At 37.6% G+C, this 26,077-nt stretch overlaps 1 protein-coding gene and 1 long non-coding RNA gene across 4 annotated transcripts in view; one reads left to right on the top strand and one right to left on the bottom strand.

Moving 5' to 3' along the window:
- Positions 1-26,077, bottom strand: part of LOC105253920 (protein vein) — a 320,393-nt gene that overhangs the window by 122,304 nt on the left and 172,012 nt on the right. For all 3 annotated transcript variants that reach the window (XM_020028313.2, XM_020028314.2, XM_011262279.3), the window contains exon 2: positions 12,807-12,969. In XM_020028313.2, coding sequence (XP_019883872.2) covers positions 12,807-12,969 — 163 coding nt within the window. The remainder of the gene's footprint in view (positions 1-12,806; positions 12,970-26,077) is intronic.
- LOC112637831 overlaps positions 1-26,077 on the top strand; it is a 110,272-nt gene that overhangs the window by 8,494 nt on the left and 75,701 nt on the right. The window lies entirely within an intron of this gene.

Below are 26,077 nucleotides of genomic sequence, written 5' to 3'. Positions count from 1 at the left end.
CCTCGAATGCAGTTCGGATATAAGACTCGGGAAATTAGACATCTCCTTCCACGTCTTTCTCAGCATTTTTTCCGTTCGCTGTTCAGACTTTTCGTCTGTAAGGTCTTTCGGGGTATCTCGTCGTGACTTTTGACGTGTTGCTCTCTCTTTGAATTACATTACGCCGCAATCGGCATGTCAGCATAATCTGTCATTTTCGGACTGTGTGGAATTCGCATCCGTATCGAGCGAACGTAAATTGACATTTAATAAAAGCGCATTCGTGTATATATTCTCGAATGCAATTTATATTCGTGATGACATATGATCAGTCAAGGACGAATTATTTTCGTGGTCACGCACAGTTATCGGAACGAAAAAAAAAATTGAATTTTTCTTGTGTTTTATTTATTTACGCGCGAAATATATATAAATGACACTTGATATAGTTACAACTTACAGTCTAATTCATTCTTGGAGAGAATTCTGCTTTAGATAAAGTTACAGTGTTAGAAACTTCGTTCTGTGAAAATTAATCTTCATGATTTGCATTTGATCTTGTAAAATTAAATATAACAGAATATAAACAGAGTGCTTTTCATTTTTAAGAAAGAATAATTTTTTTAAAGTTCTTAATATTCATTATTTTTTATTAATTTAAAATATTTTTATTAATTTAAAATATATTCATTGTTTTACGTATTATTAATGCTATCACGTGGCAGTAGAGTAAATCCATATTGGGTCAGACAAATCTTAATACAGAGCTCAAAACAATTTCTTATTATTATATTATGTCTAGACACATAATAGAAAATTTAGAAAAATAAAGAATAAAAAATAGAAAATAAAGAAAATTGTTTAATAAAAAAATAAACACTATATATATGTAGAATATAAAGTGATGTAAAATGATTTAGCCTTTTATCTGTTACAAGGGAAATATGTACTATTAAAAATCTCGATATATTTCAATAACGCAAATTAACAATGATACAAAAGTAATCACGATAGAAATTAAAAGAGAGATAATATTGATTTCAAAATTAAAATATTACATCGAATATATCTCCCTTAGTTTTTAATCTAAAATCGTAAATTCAAAAATACTGCTCAAGTTCGATGGAGAAGAAACAATAATACAAATATTTTTAACAGAATTATCTCGTTCATGCTGCCTTTCGTTTCTCAAGATAGATCAAACACCATAATAAACGAGGGATGGAAAATCACGATACAGTTTTCGGCCGCACAAACGACTTTGCTCGCATAGTCGGGTCCTGGGATCTGCGCTTCTCTCGAATCGCCTGCTCGTGAAACGATCGCGAACGGACTTCCGCGCTTCTCGTCGTGGCACTCGCCCTATATATCTCGTCTCCCTTGCTAGCGTTTCAATTTCCTTGTTCGGCGAATTCCAAGCCACGTTGCGCCCCTGGCTCGATATTTGCCGGCAAATATTGGCGTCGTGGCTTGGCCCGGACCGAAGGCACAACGAGCATTTATCTTAACCGCGGCAGCCGTCGCCTGGCACGTAAAGGCGTCGTGAAACAACAAGAGATGCATTCGCGATGCATTCGCGGCGTTTAAGGCACGTCTGCAAAGAGCGAGCCGCGAAATATCGAGAAGCTAACGAACAAAAAATCCCGTCTTTGCGACGAGCTCACGATCGTCGAATCGAGAAATTATCGCGCGGATGAAACGTCTGTTTCACACGCGAATGACGGGACAAAAGAATAATCGATGCGCGCAAAATTAATTAGCAGCGAATCAGACAGGCACGACAGATCGTCATTATTATTCGTCGGGAACGCGAATAACTCGCGTGAATTATTTTCCATCCCGATTCTCCGAAGCTTTATACCTTGGAGCAGACGGCGACGCTACACACCGTCGTATATAAATGTGGATGAAAAGCTGTTTATCCCGGCAATCCCCGGTCTACGTAATTATAATTAAAAGTTGAAGTGTCGACCGCGTCAAATGCGCTAATGAGCGTCAGAGATGAAAATATGAAAATTCATTACTTGGACGTGAAAATCTCGCACAGCGAAAATCATTATACGATGACCACGTTATTTCGCCATTGGATTTCTATCGTTTGCGATTTAATGAATTTCGTATTCGCGACTGTAAGCTTGATGAATATTAATTACAATTACGCGCTTTGCCCGCACAAAAGTACGGACATTTTGTTTAAAATGACGATGGGAAGATGATCCACATCCATTTTAATAATAATACTAATAATGCACACTTGCGTATGTAATTTTTCCTCACGCACAAGTGGTAAATTTAGATTTAAATTTTTCCTTCGATTCGCTTTTTCCACGCTTTTAACACGTATCAATTTCTTCATTCCAACTGCTTATGTTCTAATCCGCGCGTTTACACGATAAATGCGCAAGACGTATCAAATGTGTCTACGGTTTCTCGTACGCGTACGGTTACACGGCACGAGCCATCGATTTTACGGCGAGGACGTGCGCGCGCTGTTTCCCCGATTGTCTGAAAACTTGGCTACCGGTTGGATTCGTTAACCCATTAACATTTTATTACCGGCAATTCTTCCTTCAGCCCTCGTGCTCGCTGCGATTAACCAGCGGAAGTCGACGAGGAAACGTGAGTATGTACGAGAGTATAGCTCGAGATGTAACGGGTAGGGGGGGGGAGGGGGATGAGGCACATAAAAGGGGCAGGCATGGCGGAGGAATAAGTTCTTCCGAGGCGCTTCCGTTTCGGGGAGGGATAACAGGAACGTGAATGGAAGTGGAAGAGATTTGTGAGTGGAAACACGGAAAATACGAGGACGTACTTCCACGACGTGCAGATCGTCGGGAGGAGGGCAGTCGTGGCGAGTGATTTATTCACCTAACCGTATATAGGAGCGAGATCGTATCGGAAGCATCGATTTTTCGTGCGGCGCGCGGATTGCGAGCGATTTGTCTTCCTCGAAGGTATCCTTCTGCCTCTCTCTTTCTCTGTCTCTCCCTCTTGCCTCTCCACCCCATTATCGCCGGAATCGGCGATAATAATTGCCGTGGCATGACGACGCGAAAGCTGCAACGGCAACCTCATTTCTTCGTTTTGCGCGAAAACAAAATTCGCTTATAAATACCTTTTCGGAGAATTTAATGCGACTATCCTTCTTATTTCCGCGCACGCGTGACGTAAATTTTCGCGATATTTTGCGTGTATTTTCGAGGCATCTGCCGGCTACATACATTACACAGTATATTTTACCCCATTAATATCTTTTCTACAAATTTACGACTCACGTACACGATCCTAATATTTTATTCACATCATATGGAATTATAAGGGTGAATTAATTTCACGGATCGCTGCGATTTACTTCGTTTTACCTCCGATCATATATAAAAGATCATTCAGCGGCGCGTTACCTTCTTAATATTAATTTCAAATAAAATCCATTCGCCCTCCTCGCGATATTTGTAATTATTTAATGCGATCGTTACGTAATTTTATCGGGCGTATACTTTGAGAGGAGAAAAAGGAATTATCGGAGGTGTTTGAAATGAATAAGGACTTCTCGTCGACGGGGCGAGAGCGAGGCCAGCTCGATAATCCCCAGCGGAAGTCAGAATGTTCGCCATTGCAGTCACCTTTACCACCTAATCGTACATAAAGACAGTCTTTATGTCCGCCTTATCGTAACCACGTGGTGCAACATATGGACTCACGCCCACGGCATGTATAACGCCGCGATCAAGTACGAGATTATCGTATTGGCATACATTTTACGAGAAATCGGTGATTTAAAATGGAACGGATATATCGATATAAACGAATGATCTCAGTTTCGTAGAGCGTACAAATCGCCAGTACGTTGGCATAAGTCAATATTCTACTTTTAAGATAGGAAATGGCTAAAAAAATTGAAACATTACTGAACGAAGTGAAATGTTCTGTTAATGTTAAAATGAGACTAGAAGATTGAATTAATTCTTTAGAGCAGCATTTTTTTTATAATTTATTTTACATCAAAGTTTGAAAGATAAAATATTTTTAAAAGATTTGTATATATCGTTATCTTTAACTAGAAATTATTAATGAATTTAATTTGAAAGTTGCTTAAAAAAACCTGCTCGCCTTAATTCAGCTTCCTGTCATGAATTATTTATCGGCCATTGACAACTTATAAATTGGATTGCTTCACGACTTTGTGGAACTTTGATAGCTGTCGATAAATTCCGTTTAACCGCCATGGGAGTCCAAGTAAAGCGGATGGGAAAATGGAAGAAAATAATTAAAATTGGCTCATTAAAATTTTCATATACACAGCTGCATTATCTGATTGACGGACGTCAAAGCTAATTAATCGGTCGGCCGGAAGCATCATAAATCCGAAAATTTAAATTGTTTCTCCGGATAAAAATGCCTTGTTAAAAATTAAAAATGTTAATTTAAAATGTGAAAGTGCATGTATGATATTTTCATATGTAATGACAATCAAACACGCGCGTGTGTGTAATATGAATATTTTTTACACATACACACACACATACACTGTAGGTTTTTATTATTGAAAAATATTACGTCAGCCTTTGTTTTTCAAAAATTACAAACTTACAAACTAATTTAAATGATATTACGTATTCGCGAATAGTGAGAAAGAGAGAGAGAGAGAGAGAGAAAAAACGATAAATATGTTTTGCAATCATCCAATCGCATAATGATTTGCAACACGTTAGCCAGTGCAATATTAAATGAATACAGTTAATGAAGATCTAATACCATATATGGTATTAACGAGAAAATGGCAAGTTGGTTAAGCATATCGAATTTCAAAGATGTGAATTACATGACATTTTTCGTTATATTCCGTCTTACTTGAATTAAGAACTGGAATGACATCTAATTAACTGATCGCTAATATTTTTTTTCAATCAGAGATAAATAGTTTTTACGGGCTTTAATTTGTAGATTAAAAATATTTATCTACATATCTGATTTGAATAGAAAATGTGTAGGGATGTAGATTGCCAGCTACATTACTTTTAATGAGAAAGATGGAACATGAAGAACTTTCAATGTAACATTAACATTTGGTATATTTGAAATTATATTACACTATGACATTATACATTATGATGTAATAAATAATTGAAGTATTGAATATATTTAATATATTTTTATAGATTCTCTGTAAAAAAATATAAATCATACTTTTAGAACTTTTTCCGATGAAATTCTCTCTTCGCGATAATATTCTGCAAGAAATAAGTTGATTAAAGAAAAATAAGATAAGAATATTATTCTTCATTTGACGAAGAAATTTATTACATTAATTAATCAGGGATTTAACTAATAATATGTTGCTAATTTCCTTTTTGTATTTCCTTATTTACCTATTTTATTCACAATCGAGAATAAAAGAGAGATTAAATATATGCATGTGAGAGGACTGATAATTAAAATATGTAATATAAACTTCATTTCCGCGCGCGTTCCACATCGGATATTTAATTATATTGCTAAGTGATATCAATTTGCTGGCTGTAAAAAGAGATGCAGATTAAAATCCAAGCACTTTAAAAATAATCTCCGATTTAGAAAATTAGAAATTTTGCACCAATTGAATTATTTTTATAATTCATTCATCGTCTATAAATTTCTCGAATCCATTGAATTACATATACGATTCTTATAATTTTATTTCATTAATGTGATCCAGAAGATTACTAAATCTTTCTTTCACATTTTTGGCACGGTCTTTTCTACATTTCGGAGGGAATATTAATCGAAATTCAAAACATGTCCCTCCTCTCCTCTTTCGTATCACGTTCTGTTTCGCCATTTGCGCGTTTGATTTCGCGACAGGTATCCGGTATATATCCGCGACAGTCTTGGTATTCGATGCCCGACGACGATGACTACTCGCACCTAGGGAAATCTCTCTTCCGTTCGCGCCATTACCGCGTAACGGTACTTCGCTATCTCGATGAAGTCAGTCGAGGGTCCTCGGACAGAAACGAGTCCTCGTCCTCATCCCCGGACCGATTCCGCGGAAGTCGTGAAGGACTTTCCGTTCTACTCTTTTCGTCGTCTCGCGCTCTCTTTCGTCCGCAATCAACGCGCGACATCGCCGATTCGAAGGCGTTTCCTCAAACAACTTTCTCGCTCCTCGTCTTCGCGTACTTCGACGTAGATCTCCGCGTAGATATCGACGATAGTCGACGTCGTCGTTTCTGTCCTCATTACCTTTATCCCTCGGTTATTTCTCGCGCTCGCGAATGCTTTTTCTCAAATATTGCTGGATATCGCGCGGAAAGGACGGAAATAATACGATACGATATAAACTCGATTGTCTCTCCTCAATCGTTCGTTCGCCTCGACTGACGTCGAGCTTAAAACGCTCGACACCAGATTTCCGGAAGCTGTACCGTTTCCATTCGGAAACTTCCATTCGATTACGCCCGTGTTTTGCAGTCTCTGACAGTTGCTAAAGAGAACTTTTGTCGAAATTTTAATAGTATTTTTCAATTTATGCGCTCTCTCGCAAATATCGTGATAATAAATATTTTAAATAAATATTTGTGCGAAATAATAACTTTTTGTGACGAAACTTTTGAAATTTACAATTATTTTCTCACGTCGTTATTTTAAAATAGAATTTTTTCGATATATATTTAATTGTAAGTATTAAATTATAATTTATTCGATATATATTTAAGTTTAGTGCCTCTCGAAGTAGAACAACCTTATGTTGGATCAGACGTATTTCAAATTGTATTTTTCTATAACGTATAATGTTGTTGATATCTATAAATAATTTTCTTAATATATCTGTATATTTCTATAGAAAAAATCATAAAAACTTATAAGAACATTACTTAATCCATCTCACTTAATTAACGTTTCCTTCATAAAAAGGCCTAGATTCAGATGGTTTTAATTCGAAAAATTTACCGAGATGGATACAGATCTTCAACGAATATTTAATCGCTTTTTTTCATCTAATTTACATCAAATTTTTCTCGCGAAATAAAAAACTTCTCCCAATCTACTACATCGCCTTTTGTCAGCGAGCTTAATATAGCCCGATATACTCGGTGCATGACAAATTTGGGAGATAACTATAACCGTGGTTGGATAATAATAAACACGATGCGCGAGACGCGAATAATTCCGGGAATAATTATCGATCAAAAGCCGAACGCGTGTTCGCGTCTTCCCGCGTGTCGAGGGCCGACTTTGTCGCTGTGCGTCAAGCGATTAATTATGTATTAATAACAATTATCCGTGGATATTGCCGCCGTCGCGCGGGACTTGCCGCACGAGCGTCTAGTTACACCGATTCCGCCGCAAATTCTCCATCGCCCACGCTCTAATTTCAACTAAACCGATCGCGTCCTTTGATACCGCTGCCGCGCCATGTCTGTGTCAATTTGGCGTTAGATAATTGCCCGCGTCCATCTGGCCGAAAGTTACATAATGTAATGATTTAATGATATCGCTATTGCGAGAGTTCGCTCGTGACACTAGCTTAACGAATGCACACGTTTTGATACAAAAATTAAACTTTAGTAGATTGGAAAATAGTATGAACTTATTTTTTTTTTTCTTTATTATTTCCGAATATATTTCATATTAAAGAGAGAATAGATTAAGACGGAATGTTTTCTTAGTGAAACAGATATGAAGCAAGCAGAAGAAATTTATTTATTTTATAGACAAGTATAAAAGAATTTATCTGTGTAGAAAAGATTCCTTCTCCTCTTTATTTATCTATAAATATTTCATTATATAAAATTTATTCTAAAACGTTCTGTTTAATTTTTTATTTTTAACGTTTATCTCGATTCATTTCCCTTCATCCTTATCAACTGTTTTACTCGCACGGTGAATATCTATCGCGTGGCGTATTTCGATTCGCATATAACTTAATTTGAATTCCCTTCTTGTCGGAATTTTCGCCGGGCTTTCAAGCTAATTACGCGACACGATGTAAGGGACAGATTAGGAAACTCAAAGGAACAGAAAAGTTGCGCCAAAGGCCCTCGCAAGGAAACTTGCTCGCGAACACCCGTGATTTTTCCTCTTCCGATTTTTCCTCTCTCTTCGCCGCAAAGCGCAAAGTTTTCCCTCCGTTCCTTACTGCGACGTAAAACTCCATTACACGCGACATCAAAGCTACTTCCGAGATGGTCAAAGCGAATGCTGTAAACCCTGCGAATGCTGGCGGTCCTCTCAAGGGGTTTCGATTCAAGTCCGCATAGGTTGAATGCGATCTGACAGGGCCACGAGATTCGATTGCGAACGTAATGGTATTAACGTCGCGATCTCACGATGCCTCGGGGTTAATTTCATGGAAATCATTAAGCTCTCGTGTAAGGAACGCCGTCAGATTTCTGGTCTTTCAATGCATCCTGAAGCTTATGTTAAGACGTTACCGAAAAGGGGCTCTTATCGATTTATCGTTCACAATTATACGCGATGCTTTGAATATATTTATCTGAATGAAATCGACTTGATTTGCAATTAATTTATTGTCATTTATTACTTTCTTTATACATTATTTCTGAGATATTATTTTTGAAAATAATGTTTAAACAATATATTTATTGAGGGAGTTACTTTTTGTTTCCAGAATGTTCAAATTAGATTTTACGCAGCTGTCGTAAATCTTGTTTAGCTTTGGTCTTTTCGTGAGGCAATTTCTCAATTGTCCTATTTATTCTCAAGCGCACGAAATACGAAATAAGTATTTATATTCTTGATGTGAATTTTAGGAAATAAAAATATGACACAGTTGCCACATATAAAAATTCAATTTCCCACGAGAAGTATATCTTCCCCGGACAGTATTTCGAAAACAGAAACATCCGCCTGTCATCTCTATTTTATTCTCGAAGCTAAACGAATAGAAGACTCGTGTCTTTTGACACTCGCCCTCGTATATCTGCTTTGTTTTATATATTGCGTCGGTGATTTGACAAGATTACGAGTTTATTTTCGAGCCAAGCACCGACGTTCGTCATTCGAAATTCCAATATTTCTCTTGGTCGTTCGGCAAAGGTGACGGCAATTTTTGCCAAACGAAACGGTGCGCGCGGAAACGATCAGCGAGAGAGAAAGAACGAAGGAGGAAGAGAAAGAGAGAGAGAGAAAGATTTACCGATGTATCGCACGCGTGGACACAAAGGCCAGGAGAATATATTTCCGCCCGACGGGACCATATCGTCTATAAAATACACGCCGCCCAGTCTAGACAAGCTTAAGCGGCGGATGACAGTTTTACGTCGGCGTTTGTCGGTGATGCGAGCGAGAAAGGGGGTTTCGCGGGCATATGACTCTCTCGCGTATCAAATAGCGCGGACACGTTCGATTTTACGATCACACGGTTGTTATCCGGTAACGATTACGAGCCGAATGACATTGACAGCGCGTTCGCGATATCCCGGTCTCGTCTCGTCTCGTCGCGAGGACGGTAATTGAAAATTATGGTGGGGAACATTCACGGCGCAGGTGACGTGGCCGGTACGACGTCGTAAGATCGCTACGAGGGGCAGACCACGACGTGCGAGGATGTTTACGGATCATCACCTGCCTCTCTTCGTCTTCTTGGATATCTTGGTGCATCCTCTCTAGCAGCGGTTCTTAACCTCTTCGTTCGTCCGGTTTATATCTCGAATTCTCAAAACTTGCTCTTGAAAATTACACATGATATTATTTTAATAAAGATTAAAAATTTGTATAATCTCATACCGGAAGAAAATCTAGTACAATTTCTATTTCTAGAGGAAGTCTAAAATACGCGAGTCTCTTGTTAAGAATCACTGCTTTACGAGAACATGATATCGTATTCTTTCGTAACAGTCTTTCTGATTTTTACGAGCAACGAGCGTGTTGCAGCATATCTCAAGATAAGATACATGGGAAAATATTTAAAAAGTAATTTGCATAAAATGAGCGATAAAATTATTTGAAAATTACATCGTAATAAAAAGGGACAATGATTATATACAATTTAGATTGTGAATTTTTATTATATATATTTAATTAATGAATTATATCCTAGAAAAGGAAGGAGATAAATTTTGAACACACACATTAGGCGTCGAAGATGAATATAAGGCGACTCGACGTGAGAAATGTACAAAGTGCAAGAGGCGCCCGGTCGTTTCCAAAGCGCACACGTCCAGGGCTCTCGCCTTCGCAAAAGTCCGTATCTATCGCGACCGGAATATAACGGGTGGCCCGGGTGAGAAAGGCGAGCGCCGGTGGCGAAGGTGGCGAATTTATGGGCCGCTCCGAGATTATTCCGAGACTTACGCGCCGAGGAAAAGTGCATCGCGCTAAACAAATTTATGGCACGCCCGAGATTATGGTCGACGAGAAGTAGCTGGAGAGCTCCCCGGCGAGTTTCCCCGAATCGAAATTCTCCTCTCGTCCTCCAGCCGTCGTCTCTCCTCTCCCTCGGACGGAACGGCGCCGTACGCTTTCACGGAGAAGCGTCGATCGCGGCTGGATACCCTCCCAATTTATTTTCTTTTCGTTAAAAATTCTCCTCGCCCCCGCGTAAATATATAGGACCTAATACAAGACAGAATTTCCTGCCGCGAAGCTGTAGCTATACTCGAGGAAGACACCTTATAAGAGTTTGGGGGGTTATAAATATCACGAATAACATTTTCCTCGGATCTTTCTTAGAATCGTTAAAAAAGCTAAATCGCATCTCTCACGATCGTGTAACATTTCCGAGGCGATGACTCATAATGTCAGCTATTATCGATAAATTATAAATGTAAATCAGAGAGCAAAAACGTATGTGTGTAGCAATCATAATTAAATTTCATGATGATCGATCGCTCACATACGAAGCTTAACGTCGACAGAGACTTGTGCGGTGAAACAAATTTTTATAAACGTTATTCATCATCATGATCGCGAATAATTCGCGGAATATGATTAAATCGATGTCTCGCAAAGCATCCGGGAAAAATGTGATGTATTATAGGAGTTTAATAAGAAGCGAAACTGACGCGAATGTAAAGCGAAAAAAAACGAAGCACATGCAATAAAGTAAGCGTGATTTTATGAATCGAGAAACCGTCTTCGATCTGGATATAACGACCCAATGGCGTGAGATTTTTTTCTCTAACTTTAAACTCGCTCTCTCGGTGACTGTAATTAATATCGTATGATGAATCAAAAGCAGACATAGACGGTTATATCAAGCTCGTACGCGATGATCGATAAAAACATAGCGCAATGAACTTTAGCTAATGTCATGATTGATTGCAAACGGATGTTGCATTCTGTAACAGCAATTACGTTCACGTTACGTGATGTGTTTTCCCGCGCACTTGTTGAGCACGATTCTGATTGATTTGCGAGTGACAAAGTTTATTTTGTAGCTTCCAAGGCCTGTCATTGTAAATCTGGAAGCAACAAGCATTTCTATTGGGCGAACCAACGGCTAAATAAATATACGCGTCCTATCCCAAATAATTACTTTCGAGCTTTTTAGCAAATTGCTAGCGATATTGGAGCATAAGGGTGGAATTTTAATATTTTCATGCAAGGAAGAAAAAATTTCATCTAGATGATTGCAAATGTTTTTGCTTCTTAATATGTGCAAAATGTTATGCTCGAAGATATATCCATAAATATTTTTGCTACGATAAAAATCAGGAAGTTTTAACAAAACATATTCAATATCGAACTTGGAGATCTATGAATCATAATATTATGTAATCGTAATATTATATGATATTCACAGAATAAATTATGTGCTCTCAATATGCTGATGCAGCAACACATATTTATTATTTTTTACGTTGCAAAAATGCGAGAGAAAAGTGCATAAATTTAGACCAGTATCGATTACGAGATACCCTTTAGTATTCAATAAAGCGTAATGATGAAAACTAATTCTCAGTTTCTATTAAAAATATCACGCATCGACGAGACAAGCTAGAACGTTCGTGTCGTACGTCGCAAAGTTTCTCTTTCGCCACGCGTCGCAATTTTCAGGATGACTGCTCCTTTTTTTCTCGTTTCATCCGACTAAGTGTGCGAGGATTGGACGCGAGCTGTTTTCGAGATTGCTAAACGCGAGCAAAGTTGTCGCGCGCGACACCGAACTCGCAATTCGAGTTCGAGGGCTCGTTAAAATCCATCGAACTGTGAGAAAAGCACACATCGCCCACCTCCCCCTCTAAAACTCTCTCTCGTAGTTTCCAAAACTCTCCCGACGACTCGTATCTTACGCCGTTCCAAGATATTCTTCGCTCTCGTCCAGCAGCTCGTGTATTATATCGCGTCGAAATCGTATAAAATTAAATAATAACATTTTTTTACCTTTTTATTATCATTTTTATTATTATTATTTTTTATTATCATTAATTTGGAAAATTTTATCAAATGCAATTAAAAATTATAAATAATTGCACTGCAATGATGTTAAATATAGACTCATTTCTTTGTCAAATCTTTAAAAAAACTCAGGCTTCCGCGTGAATAAATGATAAATAATTACATCTTTTACGCTACTATTATGTAACGTGTCTGAAATGCGACGTCATTAAGAATCCTAATCAAATCCGCCTCACTCTATCTAACGATTCGACAATGATCCTTGAGGCAGTCTAAGAGAGTGTATCGATAGCGCTTGGAGTTGAGACGGGTGTCGGAATACGTATTCCGTTGAGGATATCTAGAATTAACTGCTCGTTGTCTGAGTAGTTTACCCCGACGTATTATTACGGGGGTGTGCCATTGCCGAAAGCTGACGTCCGAGAGGATAGAGAGAAGCCGACGCGAACGCGCGGTTAATGATAAAGACTCTTGGTCGGACTCACCGTTTGTGCTGAATCCTGAGGCCTCTTCGGGGGTGCAGCGGTACACCGTCCTTCAACCAGTGCACTCTCGGGGGCGGCGAGCCCCTCGTCCTGCATACTAGCTTCACTCTCTCCCGTAACCTCGCTATCGAGTCCCTGAGTTCGGACAACGTAACTTCTCGCACTGAAATCAAAAGTTAAAATCTCGTTAACGCCATGTCGCACGTGCTGTTCGCTCGCTTTCCGATATCAGACACTTATTATTTAATTAACTCGCGCGATATTTCGGCTAATATATATTTAGACCTTGCATTGTTCTGGATATGAAGCATTTAGATGGCAATTAATATATTTTGCATTCATTAAAGCTTCCAGATTGAGCAGATTTTTTCCGCATTTATAATTATTAAATAATTTATAATTATTATCAATGATACAGAAATCTTTGAGCAATATTTCTTTTTTTTTTCGATTTTGCTTACGTGAAGATTTTACGCAAATGTAAGGTAAAAAAAATTATTTCGCGCACTTGAAGCTCTTCGAACGTGATGCCCAGGTTTGCGTTGGCGAGCGAAATGGAAAAATAACGAATACGGCGCGTTTTTAGGCAGATCGTGTACTGCAGAAGGAGCTCTTCCTTTCGACAACCGGATACGGCTATCCGTCTGGTTTTGGCAAAGGCTGCCGTGTCGCATTTCGGCCAAAGGCCGAACGGCATATCGATAGCTTGGCTATCGAGTATCAATTCACTGTTTTGTTACTCCAGAATGCGGGTGTAAAAACGATCCGCAGGGAGACCCACACTCGCGCACGGCGTAAGCATGCACGAATATGCGGGAATTTGCGTCACAGACAGACGCACACATCACTCCTTACTTAACATCAAACAGATTGTATCACAGGAGCAAATGCAAATATTCGTACTATTAAAAAATATCGTTAGAATTGTAAATATAAATCTCCACATCTGATATCGACGAATAATTTCACAAACATTTTATATGATAGAAATGTGTATGACATTTCTGACGTTTATGACGGTTGATTTATAGTCGCCTACTTGTAATCTTTTTATAAACACGCTTTGCATGTTTATTGATAAGATAAAGATTGACACGATAAAGTTAATTACGTGATTTGAAAAAAGTTATTTGCGCACCAAGTAAATGTTCATTTTTATAACAAAATTAGAATTAATCCAATTCGAAACCACTAAAAGTTTTGAATTTAAACGTTTTAAGAATAAAGTTTTGTTATTTAATCACATTTTTCTCCGCGTTTGACTTTTAAATCATGAATAATTATATCTTTATAAGAGGTTTTTATAAGTTAAGCTAAATTATGTCTCACATACACAAGTACACACATATTTCCAAATGAATAAAGCGGAGAAGATTTCTTGTGTCATATGAGCTCTCCGTGACATATGAGCTCTCATATAATTTTTTTCCAGTGTAAAATATGACCACGCAAAAAAAAGAACGACTCGATAGCAGAATATCGAGTATAAATGAAGAGGAAAATTTGCGTTAATAAAAACGAGAGAGAGAGAGGGGGGAGGTGGGGATGATATTCCGTTCCATTTTCCCCCTCTCGAGATCGCGTGATTTTCAAAGGCACAATATAGAATTCCTGGTGAAAATACAACGTTCAATGAGCTCTCGTCTATTATATTCATGTCGCATGACAGGGAATGATAATAAGGCGCCGTTAGCAAAGATTTCTTTGTCAGACTCTGTGCGGCGCGGGACGTCGCCGTCGTCGTTTGATTTATTATGTTTTCACGTGCATACGGCAATCCCATTCCCGCAAATACGTTTTCTCCCCGTGTCGCGTGTAAATAAAACTGATGTCGTTTCGCAGATGCGTTTGAGAAATTGAACGCAGATAAAACACAACGTTTTTTTGACCAAGCCTGACCGCTTGACTTCGCATCGCTCATCCCGCTGACGTGAACGTTAATCGATCAAGGGACAATTGAAGAATCGAGTGACACACGCAAATCGATAGCGCGAAGACACCTCGAAGGGGTTTATCTCGCATATCCTGGACACACGTAGAAGCAAGTTTCGAGAATCCCTCGAGTTTCCGCCAAGTCAAACGTACGTAGGGAGAGACTAAGTAGGGAGAACAACATGGTGTTGATCTTCTGTAACAATTTATTTACAACAAACAAGCACAGATGTCAGTTTCCTAAAATACCGCGTTTAAGCGCATCAAGTTAAAATAGCTATTATCTCGAGAAGTTCAAGTTGCACCCTGGCTCCCTTTTTGTCTTCATTGCACGGATATTTGTCTTAAATTCATCGTGGCGCTTCGTCACAGCTGTAATCGATAGCGCTCGATTTGCATAACAGATTCTTCACTTAATTGGAACACGACACGCCTACAATTCCTTTGATTTATTTCGTCGGGGGGAGAACGAGAAATATCTTTGTATTGGAAACGATATTTCTGCGTCATTAGTATGCGAACGTAATCGATATCGAGTAACAGATCGTGCAAAATAAAAGTAAATCGTTGAATAATTATCATTATATCATCATGCAATTTATATTTATACTTCAGTAAATACAAGACAACAAACCTGCTCTCCCTTCAAATATAAGAGCACATAATATTATCATTTTTTAATATTGCAATATATTTAATATGCATATATTTAATATTTTTTAAATTTCATGAAAATAATTAACTGACAGATTTATCATATCTAAGCATACGATATAATTACGAGTCTCTCGATGACTTGTTTGACGTATACAAAATTTGCGTAAAGGCAACATGAGGCAGAAACATATGTCATTTACTCGCAAATGTCTCTCTTATTCTCCCGCTTGATAGTTAAACACTTTACAACTACTATTTACTCGACGAACGTACCACGTCGCGACTGTAAACCATGCGGGTTAATTGCGTCACGGTGAAGTTTATCGAAAACACGGCCCGACCTGATTATCTTTGACGCCGCACAGAAAACGCCTACAGCGTTTAATATGTCGCCCGACGCACTGCGCAACAAACGCCATATTTGCGACATATGAAATACACAGAGATTATTATGGGACACGAGCTCTGCGAACAGAGTCAGTTTATTTTGGAGCTCGATTTCGAAGTTCATTAGCATCGCGACCCGAAACGTCATTCTTACATTTTATACTATCGTTTTTTAAACCGCGAAAGCATACGGACCGCGAAAGCATACGGAATATTTGTTTGAAATGTTGTTCCCGAGAGTTCACGTCAATCTGTCATAAATTAAATCATTAAAACTTATATATAAATTTATGTAAGTGATTACGTTTATAGAAGCGAGAAATTTATTATTTAAGGATGTTTCGTACCTATTTTGAAAATATTGAGAATTTAATGAAAATTGTACAGAACGTCCTTGCATATATTTAGAATCTTCAGTACAATTTTTAAATCGATCCACTAAAGCGTTCACAAGTTATAAGGATTTTAATTTGCACCGAATTAACATGTGTTCTTATGGGAAACGTATAATTACGTCGATTCAAATGACAAAAACACATGGAAATAATATTTAATATTTTAACAGAATTTGTTTAAAATTTGCAAAAGTTTAGATACAGAGGAAATATTTGGTCAAATAATATTATACAAGTACTAACTAGTTAAAAAGATATTAAATATAACTTAAGGAAGTTAGCCATGTATCTGTCACAAGGCGAAATTCTTTGCCAAAAGTTAATCATTTTGATTAACAAAATATCAGTATTCGGAATATTTCAGTAAAAACGCAATAAACTATTTTATTCCACGCAATTTCTCATACTCAAAATACACCAAAAATGGATATATTCGTTAATATTGATTTTCAGCTATTTTTTGCTGGGACATATTGTACATACAAAGCATCCTTAAGAACCTTATCTATTTTGCGCTATAAAATAGAGAATAGTTATGATTTTTCGGGATTTTTACTAACAAAATAAATTCCTAGATTAACGATACAGAGTAGAACGAAGGGCGAGAGATGAAAATGCAAGGTAAATGTAACGCGAATGAATGTGAGATTTTTCAGACGCAGCTCCAGTGAATTCGATCGGTGCAGAGCCAGACGGTACGGAGTTTGCCGACGGTTGTCAATGTCCTTTAGTGACAAACCATGTTATCGAATCCTAGTTCAAAGACATAGATTTCCCTGCTGCTTTTTATTCGCGTGCCGCTTTCCCTCTTTGTGAAGCAATGTTGGTGCGGTTCTGAGATAGAAGGGAAAGAACGTTAAAGGGAACATTGCCAATAAACTTGACAATTGAAAGAATATTTTATAATGCATATATATGTGTGTGCGTGTGTGTAATATTGATGCTTGAAATTAAATGAAATTATAATGCGGTTTTATTATTATTCCTCTTTAATCCTCATTGCTAATTCACATTTGCAGCGATATATTTTTTTTTATATCCGATAATTAATTTCAATCTGTCACATTTTAAGTTTGCTGCCTCTATAATGTAATTGCCTTTATAATATAATCGTTGCAAATTAAATTCCGATATAAAATATTTTATCTTGGGGTGGAATTAATGTGTTTCATAAAGTGTAATATGTATTTTATATAAGTGATGATATGTGACAGTATTACGCGGATATGGATAATAAATTAGTATAGGCAGATATGCACATATAAATTTTGAAAATCTCTATCGTATTTTGCATCTCGCAATCCTGTACTTTATTAATTAAATAATTATGACAGTTTATTTCCTGCAGATGTTTTTCCTATGATTGATTTCAAATAGAAATCCTCACGGATATCTCTTTTAATTCTATTTTCATCAAGTCGAAAGAGCAGAATTAAAGTCTGATCGTGCCTCAAAATTTGGCTCTTGAGCGTAGAGGAAATATTTTCGTCAGAAATGCGAATCGGCGATAAAAGAAATGGCTCGAAAGGGATTGCACAATGAAAGTGATGTGGAAAAAGGACCGTAATGCACTTATTGTCGCGTCGATACGTATCATCGACGATAAACGAGCGATCACGACGAAATTTGTATAATGCTCCTCTTTTCGCTAACATTCGCCATATTTTTGCGCACTCGATATTAAATCGGATTAAGTTACGCGGTGTTCGCTCCATTCCGTCCAGACCGGAAGTGCTTTTGCGCGTCTCTCGATGAAAGCAGGGCGGAAGCTGGTCGGTCGGTTGTGGCCGGCGCGGTATCTGAAATTCACTTTGGAGGGAATAGGATTTCGCGTCTGATTCCCGGCTCTCTATTCGTTATCAACCAATTATACCTTATCCACGACATGCACACATATACAATGTCAATTCTTTGGCGCGTCGAATGATGTATGCGCAAAATCGATGATGCGTAGAAAAATAAATAAAGCAAAAATAATAATTAACTTGTAATTAATTTGTAATTAATTTGTTTATTGTAGTGTAATAAATGATAAATAATACAGGATATAAAATGAATTTCTTGATAATGTTGGGGGATTTATAGAATAGAGAATATAATAAGTATAAAAGTCGTAACGTATTTGTGAAGTGATGAAATTTAAAATATTATTGCTAAACTTTGTCGCAATGGATAATAAAAAAAATGACAGAATAAAATAAAATCGAACGATATGCGTCTATGCATGACCGGATCGAGAGACGAAGAACAAAGCCACGGACGATATAGAGGACGACTGTAGAGAAACGAAAAACGGATGATGGAGAGAAGCGGAAATGACATCCATAGTATTCCCATGACGATCACGGGATGTACGAAACGTCATTTAACGATTAGCGGATCGATCCAAAGCCGAAATTCGAATTTAAACGATGGACTCGATCGGAATGGAATTCAGGACTGCGGGAGGATTTATGCTGAAAATTCTCGGTCCAAAGACCAGGCGGACTAACGGAAAAAAAGGATGATGGAACGTCAGGTACAGAGAGCGATGTATAATGATGCTAGAGGCGTATCAACCTGATGAAAATGCTGAAAACCGTTTCACGGTCCGGTCGGCCCTCGGTATCGCGTCTCTCGCCACATTGGAATTAACTTTTTATCGAACGTGATCTGGAATTCCAGGAAATTTCCCTTCGCGAAGAGACGAAGAAAAAATATGCCAGGAGAGTAACCTCGAGACTTAATTTATAATAATCTGTTGTATTAATTTGCTCCAAACTGAAGTTAATCAATATCGATTAATTTCAATCGTAATTTAATCAAGTCTTTGATTCATATTTGCACCGCGCATTAAATATTTTATATAACAAATATATTATATAAAATATTTTATAAATATTATTATATTAAATATTATTATATTTTATAAATATTATTCCAGCTATAAAACTATGTGAATTCAGAAAATATTGTGTGTACACATACAATACACACACAAAATATATACAAATATATATGTATCATATAATTTTCTGGAATAATATTTATCTATATTTATTTATAAAAGATACTTTTAAGGTTTATTTATAAATGACAATTCGCGTATGACAAAATAATCTTTACTCTTCGCAGAAAGGCTGAAGGATCTAAAGTAATGAAATCAAGTAACGGAAACTGAAGGGATACAAATATTTGACGGAGCAAACATAGGAAAACAATTTCCATCCCCGAAAGCGTTCAGACGAATCGATCTTGTATCAGGAACTTACTTTTTCCATATATATCGACGAGATGTGTACTTCACGTGTGTACGCCACTCACATGCAGATTCAATATTACAGAATACCTCCTTGTAAAATAGTATTTGCGTAGCGAGGCAAATTTTCCTCACAAAGAAGCGAATTTCCCGGAAGCCCGAGTAACCTTTGACGAAATCCCGTCGCTCTCGGATTCGCCATCCGGACCATCTTGAAACGTTTGTGTGCGAAGCGCGGTGCGGGAATCGAGGCGGGGAGACGGGATGGGATGAGACAGGGTGGAACGGGGGTGGGTTCGCGAGGCAGGAGAAAGGTCAAAAAAGCGGGGATGGAAGAAAAAAGTGGAGTACAGCGGCCGCCAGCCGCGGCATGTCGTATGTTGTCGCTTGGGCTTGAAAAATGCCGTGGACGAACGAGACGCGAGGAGGGCATTTGATTAATGAACGCGTCGCCGAAAGAGCAAAATAACAAATAGCGCGCGTAGCCGGTAGGAAGGAGGGAGGAGAGGAAAGGGGTTCGTAGTCGCCATCACCCCCCTCTTCCCCTCTGAGTCGCGAGGCTGCTTGATTCATAGGTACCGCGTTGCATGACGAGACGCGATGAGGGTCGGATGCACACGAATGCGGCCTTTTTATCATAATTCGAAGGCAGTTTATGCTAAGTCGCGCTACAAACTGCCTTAACTTCACTTTTACGACTCTTATTTTAACTCGTATTTTAACGGAAATTTAATCTGACGAGTTAACATTCTTAAATGTCGAGATATGTTGTTAGAATGATTAAATGAGTAATAAAAGAGGGAAGATTGACGAAAGATTAAAGCAAGTTTTGTAAAATTTCTCTTTTAACGTTGATACGTTTAAAAAGTGATTTGTAAAAATTGCTCGATTACGCTTGTTGAACGAAATAACTTTAGTTTCATGGAAAACGTTCCCGGCGACATTTTTCTATCGAATCTTCTTGGATTTCGTCGAGAGACAGCAATCTTTCGATATCGCACCAACATGATGATGCATGCGATGTCAAATATGTGACATTAAATCCAACTTTGAGCCGTATAAATGTTCGATCTCTACCATTATTTTATCATCGTCATCTTATCTCTCTTATGTGCTGGGGATAACATTTCCATCTCCCAAGCATTAAACATAACTTTACGTTATAATTTTCAAATTAATTTTAGTCATACATTCTGCAATTTTGAAAAATATGAAATTGGTTTCTTTTGCATATCATTAATATAGTTTTATATGAAAATAAAATTTAAACTATGTAAATTTTCAAGGCACATACACGAGAGCTGCAAAAAAAAAATATTAAAAAATTTATTTATTTGAAAATTTCCATTCCTCATGTATATTTTTTTTCCTTTTAAATCAATTATTAGAAAAAAAGTATCTATTACTTAGAATTCTATCGGATTTGAAGAGCGACGGAAGTTAGGCGAACTGCAATTATGGCTACGATAATTTTCAATCCGCAAGATAGGGCGATAATAATAATCTGACAATTTCATAGCGTGCTTATTTGCTTTGGTGGCTCGCGGTACGTCGTTTAATGCGGGTCTGTGCAACATCAGTATGACTCTGTGAGTTTGCACCTTTGTCCGATGTGGATAATCATTTCCAGTTCAGAGAATAGTCCGATCGTGCAGAGAGTGGTTCCGGTTACCCGGCCTGTAATCGAGTCTACACGCTGATGAGCTATGATCAGCTGTCCCGGCTTGTGTGATTACCGATTGCTGTCAACAGATATTTAATCGTTTGTGTCGATTAATTTTCCTAGCGCATTTATCCGTCCCGCATCGTTTGACGGCGTACATAGTGTAATTACTACGCTAATAACGGGTTAATCGAAACGCGCGGACTTCTGAAAGCTTTCCATTATCAACCGGACAAACAACAGCCTGCGTTGCGAGCTCCGAAATGAAGTTCTCTCTTCTCTTTTTATGCAAATGATGTATAATGCGATTTTTTTACGCAGCTCTCGAAAAAATAGTACTTGTAATTTAAAACTCTACACTGAGTAAAAAAAAGTCCTAAAATCGAGAGTAAGAAACATGTGATGTGCAATATAATACGGTAGAGTATTAATAATAATGTCAGAAGAGAGAGATTTATATTTTAAAGAGTGAAAAAAAGAATAGATAATAATATCTCGTTCCTAACAAATCAAAATTAATAGCACACATAATTGTATAAATAAAGATGTAATATTTTTACATATGTAATATAATATTATTATTACATTATTATATTATTATTATTATTATTATTATTACATCGCGTGCGTGAAAGAATGATTACGCAATATATCTCTCATACATACGACACGCGAAAAATAAAATCAGGCAGTTAAAGTCGTTGTGTATGAACGAGGTTTTTTTTATTGCACGTTTGTCACCTGACTATTCCAATTGTTTACCATATTTTTTAAGTTCGATTCAAAAACACGAGTAAACTGCTGCAGGTACCGACGTGAATAACGTTGTATATTTACGGTGTGTTTTCGCGCGAAAACCACATTGTTACATCGATGATTTTGATGCTTTACGCACGCGTGCACGCCAAAAAAATTAGACGCAAAAAAGCGCGAAAATGATGAAACGTAAAGTGCAATAAAATCAGGCTGTTGCGCGAAATCAATATTATTTCGGCACACGTATTTATCTTCAACTTTAATCACCTCTTCATTTTTATGACTATCCAAGATGAGTTTGTTAAAGCTCTGCGTAAAATACATGTATATAAATAATAGAAAATTTTTAGCGTGATTTAGTGTGACTTGTTATGTATACGGATGAAATAACGAGATTTCAAACTTTCTTCCCTTTCTACGATCGTGCAGTTCTTATCGTATCGATCCTCCTTCGGCTAAAAAAAGCAAAAGATTGAGTCATCTTACTGCACCGTGAAAGTTATCCGATTTGCTCGCGGTAATTCTCGAACTCGCCTCACTCGGCTGTAAAATTCGGAAACTTTTTCGAGGTCGTCTGTTGGTTTCCCGGCTATTACTCCAACCGTATATGCACGGTACACGATGGCGTATGGAGCCGCGTGAAAATACGGTACCTCGTAATCAGTCGTACGTGCCGAGCATGCGACAAGATTAATACCCGCGTTATAAATATCAAAGATTTGTCGTTTACGAAAATTCGATACGATTTTTCGGTACTTTATCCAGAGGAATTTTACAAAATTGCAGACAAAAATTTAACATTCCATTATTATATTCGAAGATATGTGATCAATAATTAGATTGAGCATAATTAAAAATAAATTAGAAGAAAGAATATAGAATGTACGAAGGAGAGTTTCGTTTAAAATAAGGATTAAGATTAAAATTCCGTTATCGAAATGTGAAAATAATTACGATCGTATTAATGAAATCCGATTCGAAAGTTAACATTGCAAGTTCTTACACGACTTTGCCAACAACATCAATGGGGTAATCAAGATTACAGGGACTCCTTCGGATCTCACGCTCGACACTCTGATACCTCTGGTACCTTCTTCTCGTTAGTTCGTAGAAAGAAGATTACCACCGTGGCCGCGAAACAAGCCTCCAGGAAAAGGAAAACGCAATTTCTCGGTTTTTTTTTTTTTTTTTTTTTTCGTTTTAATTGCGAGCGTAGTATCGAAACAAACTTATTCTCGTTTCACTTTCACGGAGCCACGAATAATGTTTCATGTCCATCGAGCATGAAAAGATGATGATGTAGGACAATTTGTCGTCGTTCTCGTTGTTTTTTTTAATAGTCGTATCGTAAACTCTTTGCGCGATTATAAGTGTATTGCAAATTTATATTTTTTATTTTTATAATTTTCATAATTTTTATCTTTATTATGTTTTTATTTTTTTTAATTTATTTTATCCTATTTTTATAATTTATTTTATTTTTATTACTACGTTTTTATTTTTAATTTTTTATCTTTATAAATTTTATTACGCATATTCTCTAAGCTGCAATTTTGTAAATGTCAGTTAATATAATTCTCGAACATTTGATTTATTCTTGATAGCACAGAGAATCGCGCGTTCTAGAGTTATTTTTATAAACTTTCGTATCACTTTTATCTCGCGCGCCAATTCGTTGTATCCTTGACGAATTCGTTTCTACATCCGTTCATTTTTTATGCCTTTTCGCCCTACGAGGATCCAGTCGTAAACTTAAATTGGAGGAGCGATAGCGCGGTATTGTCCGCTGAATGAGTGCGTCGCAATCGTTGAGTCTTTATGATTAATAGGGCAATCGTGTATTCTACGATCAGAGTTCAACATCGATAAACCGTTAACCTCACCATTGGAGCCAGAGCTCCGACACTTTATGGTCTATTAATTCCGGAAATTTGATCACTGACACTTTGAAAATCAAATTACGCTTATTTAAATCTTACTCGATTTTTTATTTTGCTATCCCAAAGATATAACAAAGTTATTAAAAATATTGGGCTAATCTAAGCGTATCATAATTATTTATCAATAATTATTTCGGGTTTCTTTTATCATTATTTCTTGCTTGCTTCGGTTTTGTTTGTGTAACGTTACAATTTATTAATTGTGATGTATAAAAATAATCTTAAATACATATAAAATCTGTAGCAGGATTTGAATTGAACAAAGATTAAAATAAAGTATCTCTTTGATCAATCATTGTTCTAGATTCTACTTTGCGGTTAAAAGTTATGGAACAGACGGAATTCAGAGCTAAGGAAATCACGTGCGTGAAAATCCTAGCGGCTTATTAACATTTATGTGTGCGGAAACGCAGACGATACGAACGTTTCTGTCCCAATATGACCGAGAGTAGTAAAAGCTCCTTTTTCACGAGCGTCGTTTCGCGCGAGGAGCCCTTCCGCATTGTCGCCGCTCACGATACGCATCTTATTGGCTTTTATCGCGCCACGGGTCCCCCATAAAACCACAACGTAACGGTCTAATTTGTCGTCCCCCGGAAATGGTCCTTTCCCGCGCACACGCGGGGGAATAAAGTTATTTTTACAGAGACGAGAGAGAGTCGAAGAGGAGAGGCTGGTCTCTCATTTTTCTCGCCTTCGTTTTCTCCATCTTCTCCCCCTTTATTTTTCGCCCTCCTCGCTTATATCGCAGGGTTGGAAAAACACTCTAGCGTGCTCAAGCTCGAGTAAACAAAGCGAATGAACGGGGGAAAAGCGGGCAACGATCGCCGGCCGCGGTTTTGTTCGTGGCGCCGAATGCGAATCCGGTGAATCGTTTTGCCAATAATAATGCGATAATTGCGCGTCACGTGCTTTATTTTCCGTGCTTTATTTGCCGGGCGCGATGCGAAAAATATCGCTGCCGCTTCTTGCATGCGAAACCGTCCAACGCAATTTGTCGGGATATGCCACTGAAAAATACGAGCGGTATAATTCGAGAGAAAGATGACACGTGAGATTCTGTCCCAATTAATTTTTCAGGTCTAATTTCTAATTTTCAAGGTCGATATAAATTAGATTAAAAAGGCATTGTTGCAAAAAAAATGAGAGAGAAAAATGGAAAAAGAAAAAAAATGAGAAAGGCGCAGTATGATGCGAGGGGAACGAGGGAGAAAAATTGCAACGAAATGCGGTTGGCGAACGTAACTGTAGCGCGCGATGTTCGATAACTGTCCGGGTGTCCTTTTTGCTCAGTCGCGATATTTTATTTACCGGCAAAGTGTATTTGTGCATCCGTTCGCGTCGTCGAAACGGGAAACAGAGGAAAAAATGATGCCGCAAAAGCGTCGACCACATATCGCGCGAGATTTTCGAGTGCTCTCGAATTCATTCTTCGTTTATGCGACACCGTTTTCATTTTTCACTCTACAAAGCTGTGTCTCTCTTTCTTTTTTTTTTTTAATATCCTTTACAAATAAAATACATTGACACAATAATGAAACGATCAGGCTCAAATTGATAAATAATTTCTATTAATATATCGTCAGAAAATATGTTAAATATTGAAATTAAAGATAAATTTAGTCAGAAAAAGGAAAGTAATCATTGATTAAGATATATTATTTTTTCCTAAAAAGAAAAACATTATATATTTTATAACATTACTCACATATGTACATGTCATGCATATATATATATATTAATAACTTTAAATTAATAAATAACATTAAAAACTTTACATTAATAAATTTGACATGATGATGATGATGAAGTGAAACATTGAAAGTTCATTTACGAGAAACATTTATGCGATTTTTGATATCCTACTTGATCATGAAGGGTTCAAAGTAATTCATGGTATTCAAACACACTTAACGCACATGCTTCCCTTTTATAGTATCATGAAATGGCGAAAAATGTCACCTTCGTAACGAGGGAAGCGCTTCTGCGAGGCCTCGGTATTCTTTTCCCCTTGGTTTGCTAGTAATAAAGTCGCTCGAGTTTGCACGCGATGTCTCTTCTGCGGTCCGCGAGTGTAATTTACCGAACGTATTATCTTTCGGCGCGAAACCGCATCGGTGTGCATAATTCGAGTCCCCTCGCGCGCCCTTAGAGTCGAATAACGGCCTCCATCGCTCGTAATTTCGTCGCCGACAGTTTTCATAGTAAATTCCATTACAAGCTGAAGGGGACGCACGTTTCATTATCCTGCACCCGCCCTCTGGTTCACGCTGATGCGGACCACGGTTTCCGCATATCACTCG

Source organism: Camponotus floridanus, unplaced genomic scaffold (assembly GCF_003227725.1).
Source record: "Camponotus floridanus strain SB8 unplaced genomic scaffold, Cflo_v7.5 scaffold21, whole genome shotgun sequence".
NCBI lineage: Eukaryota > Metazoa > Arthropoda > Insecta > Hymenoptera > Formicidae > Camponotus > Camponotus floridanus.
The sequence above is the reverse complement of the archived record's forward strand: the minus strand, read 5'-3'. Positions and strand labels throughout refer to the sequence as shown.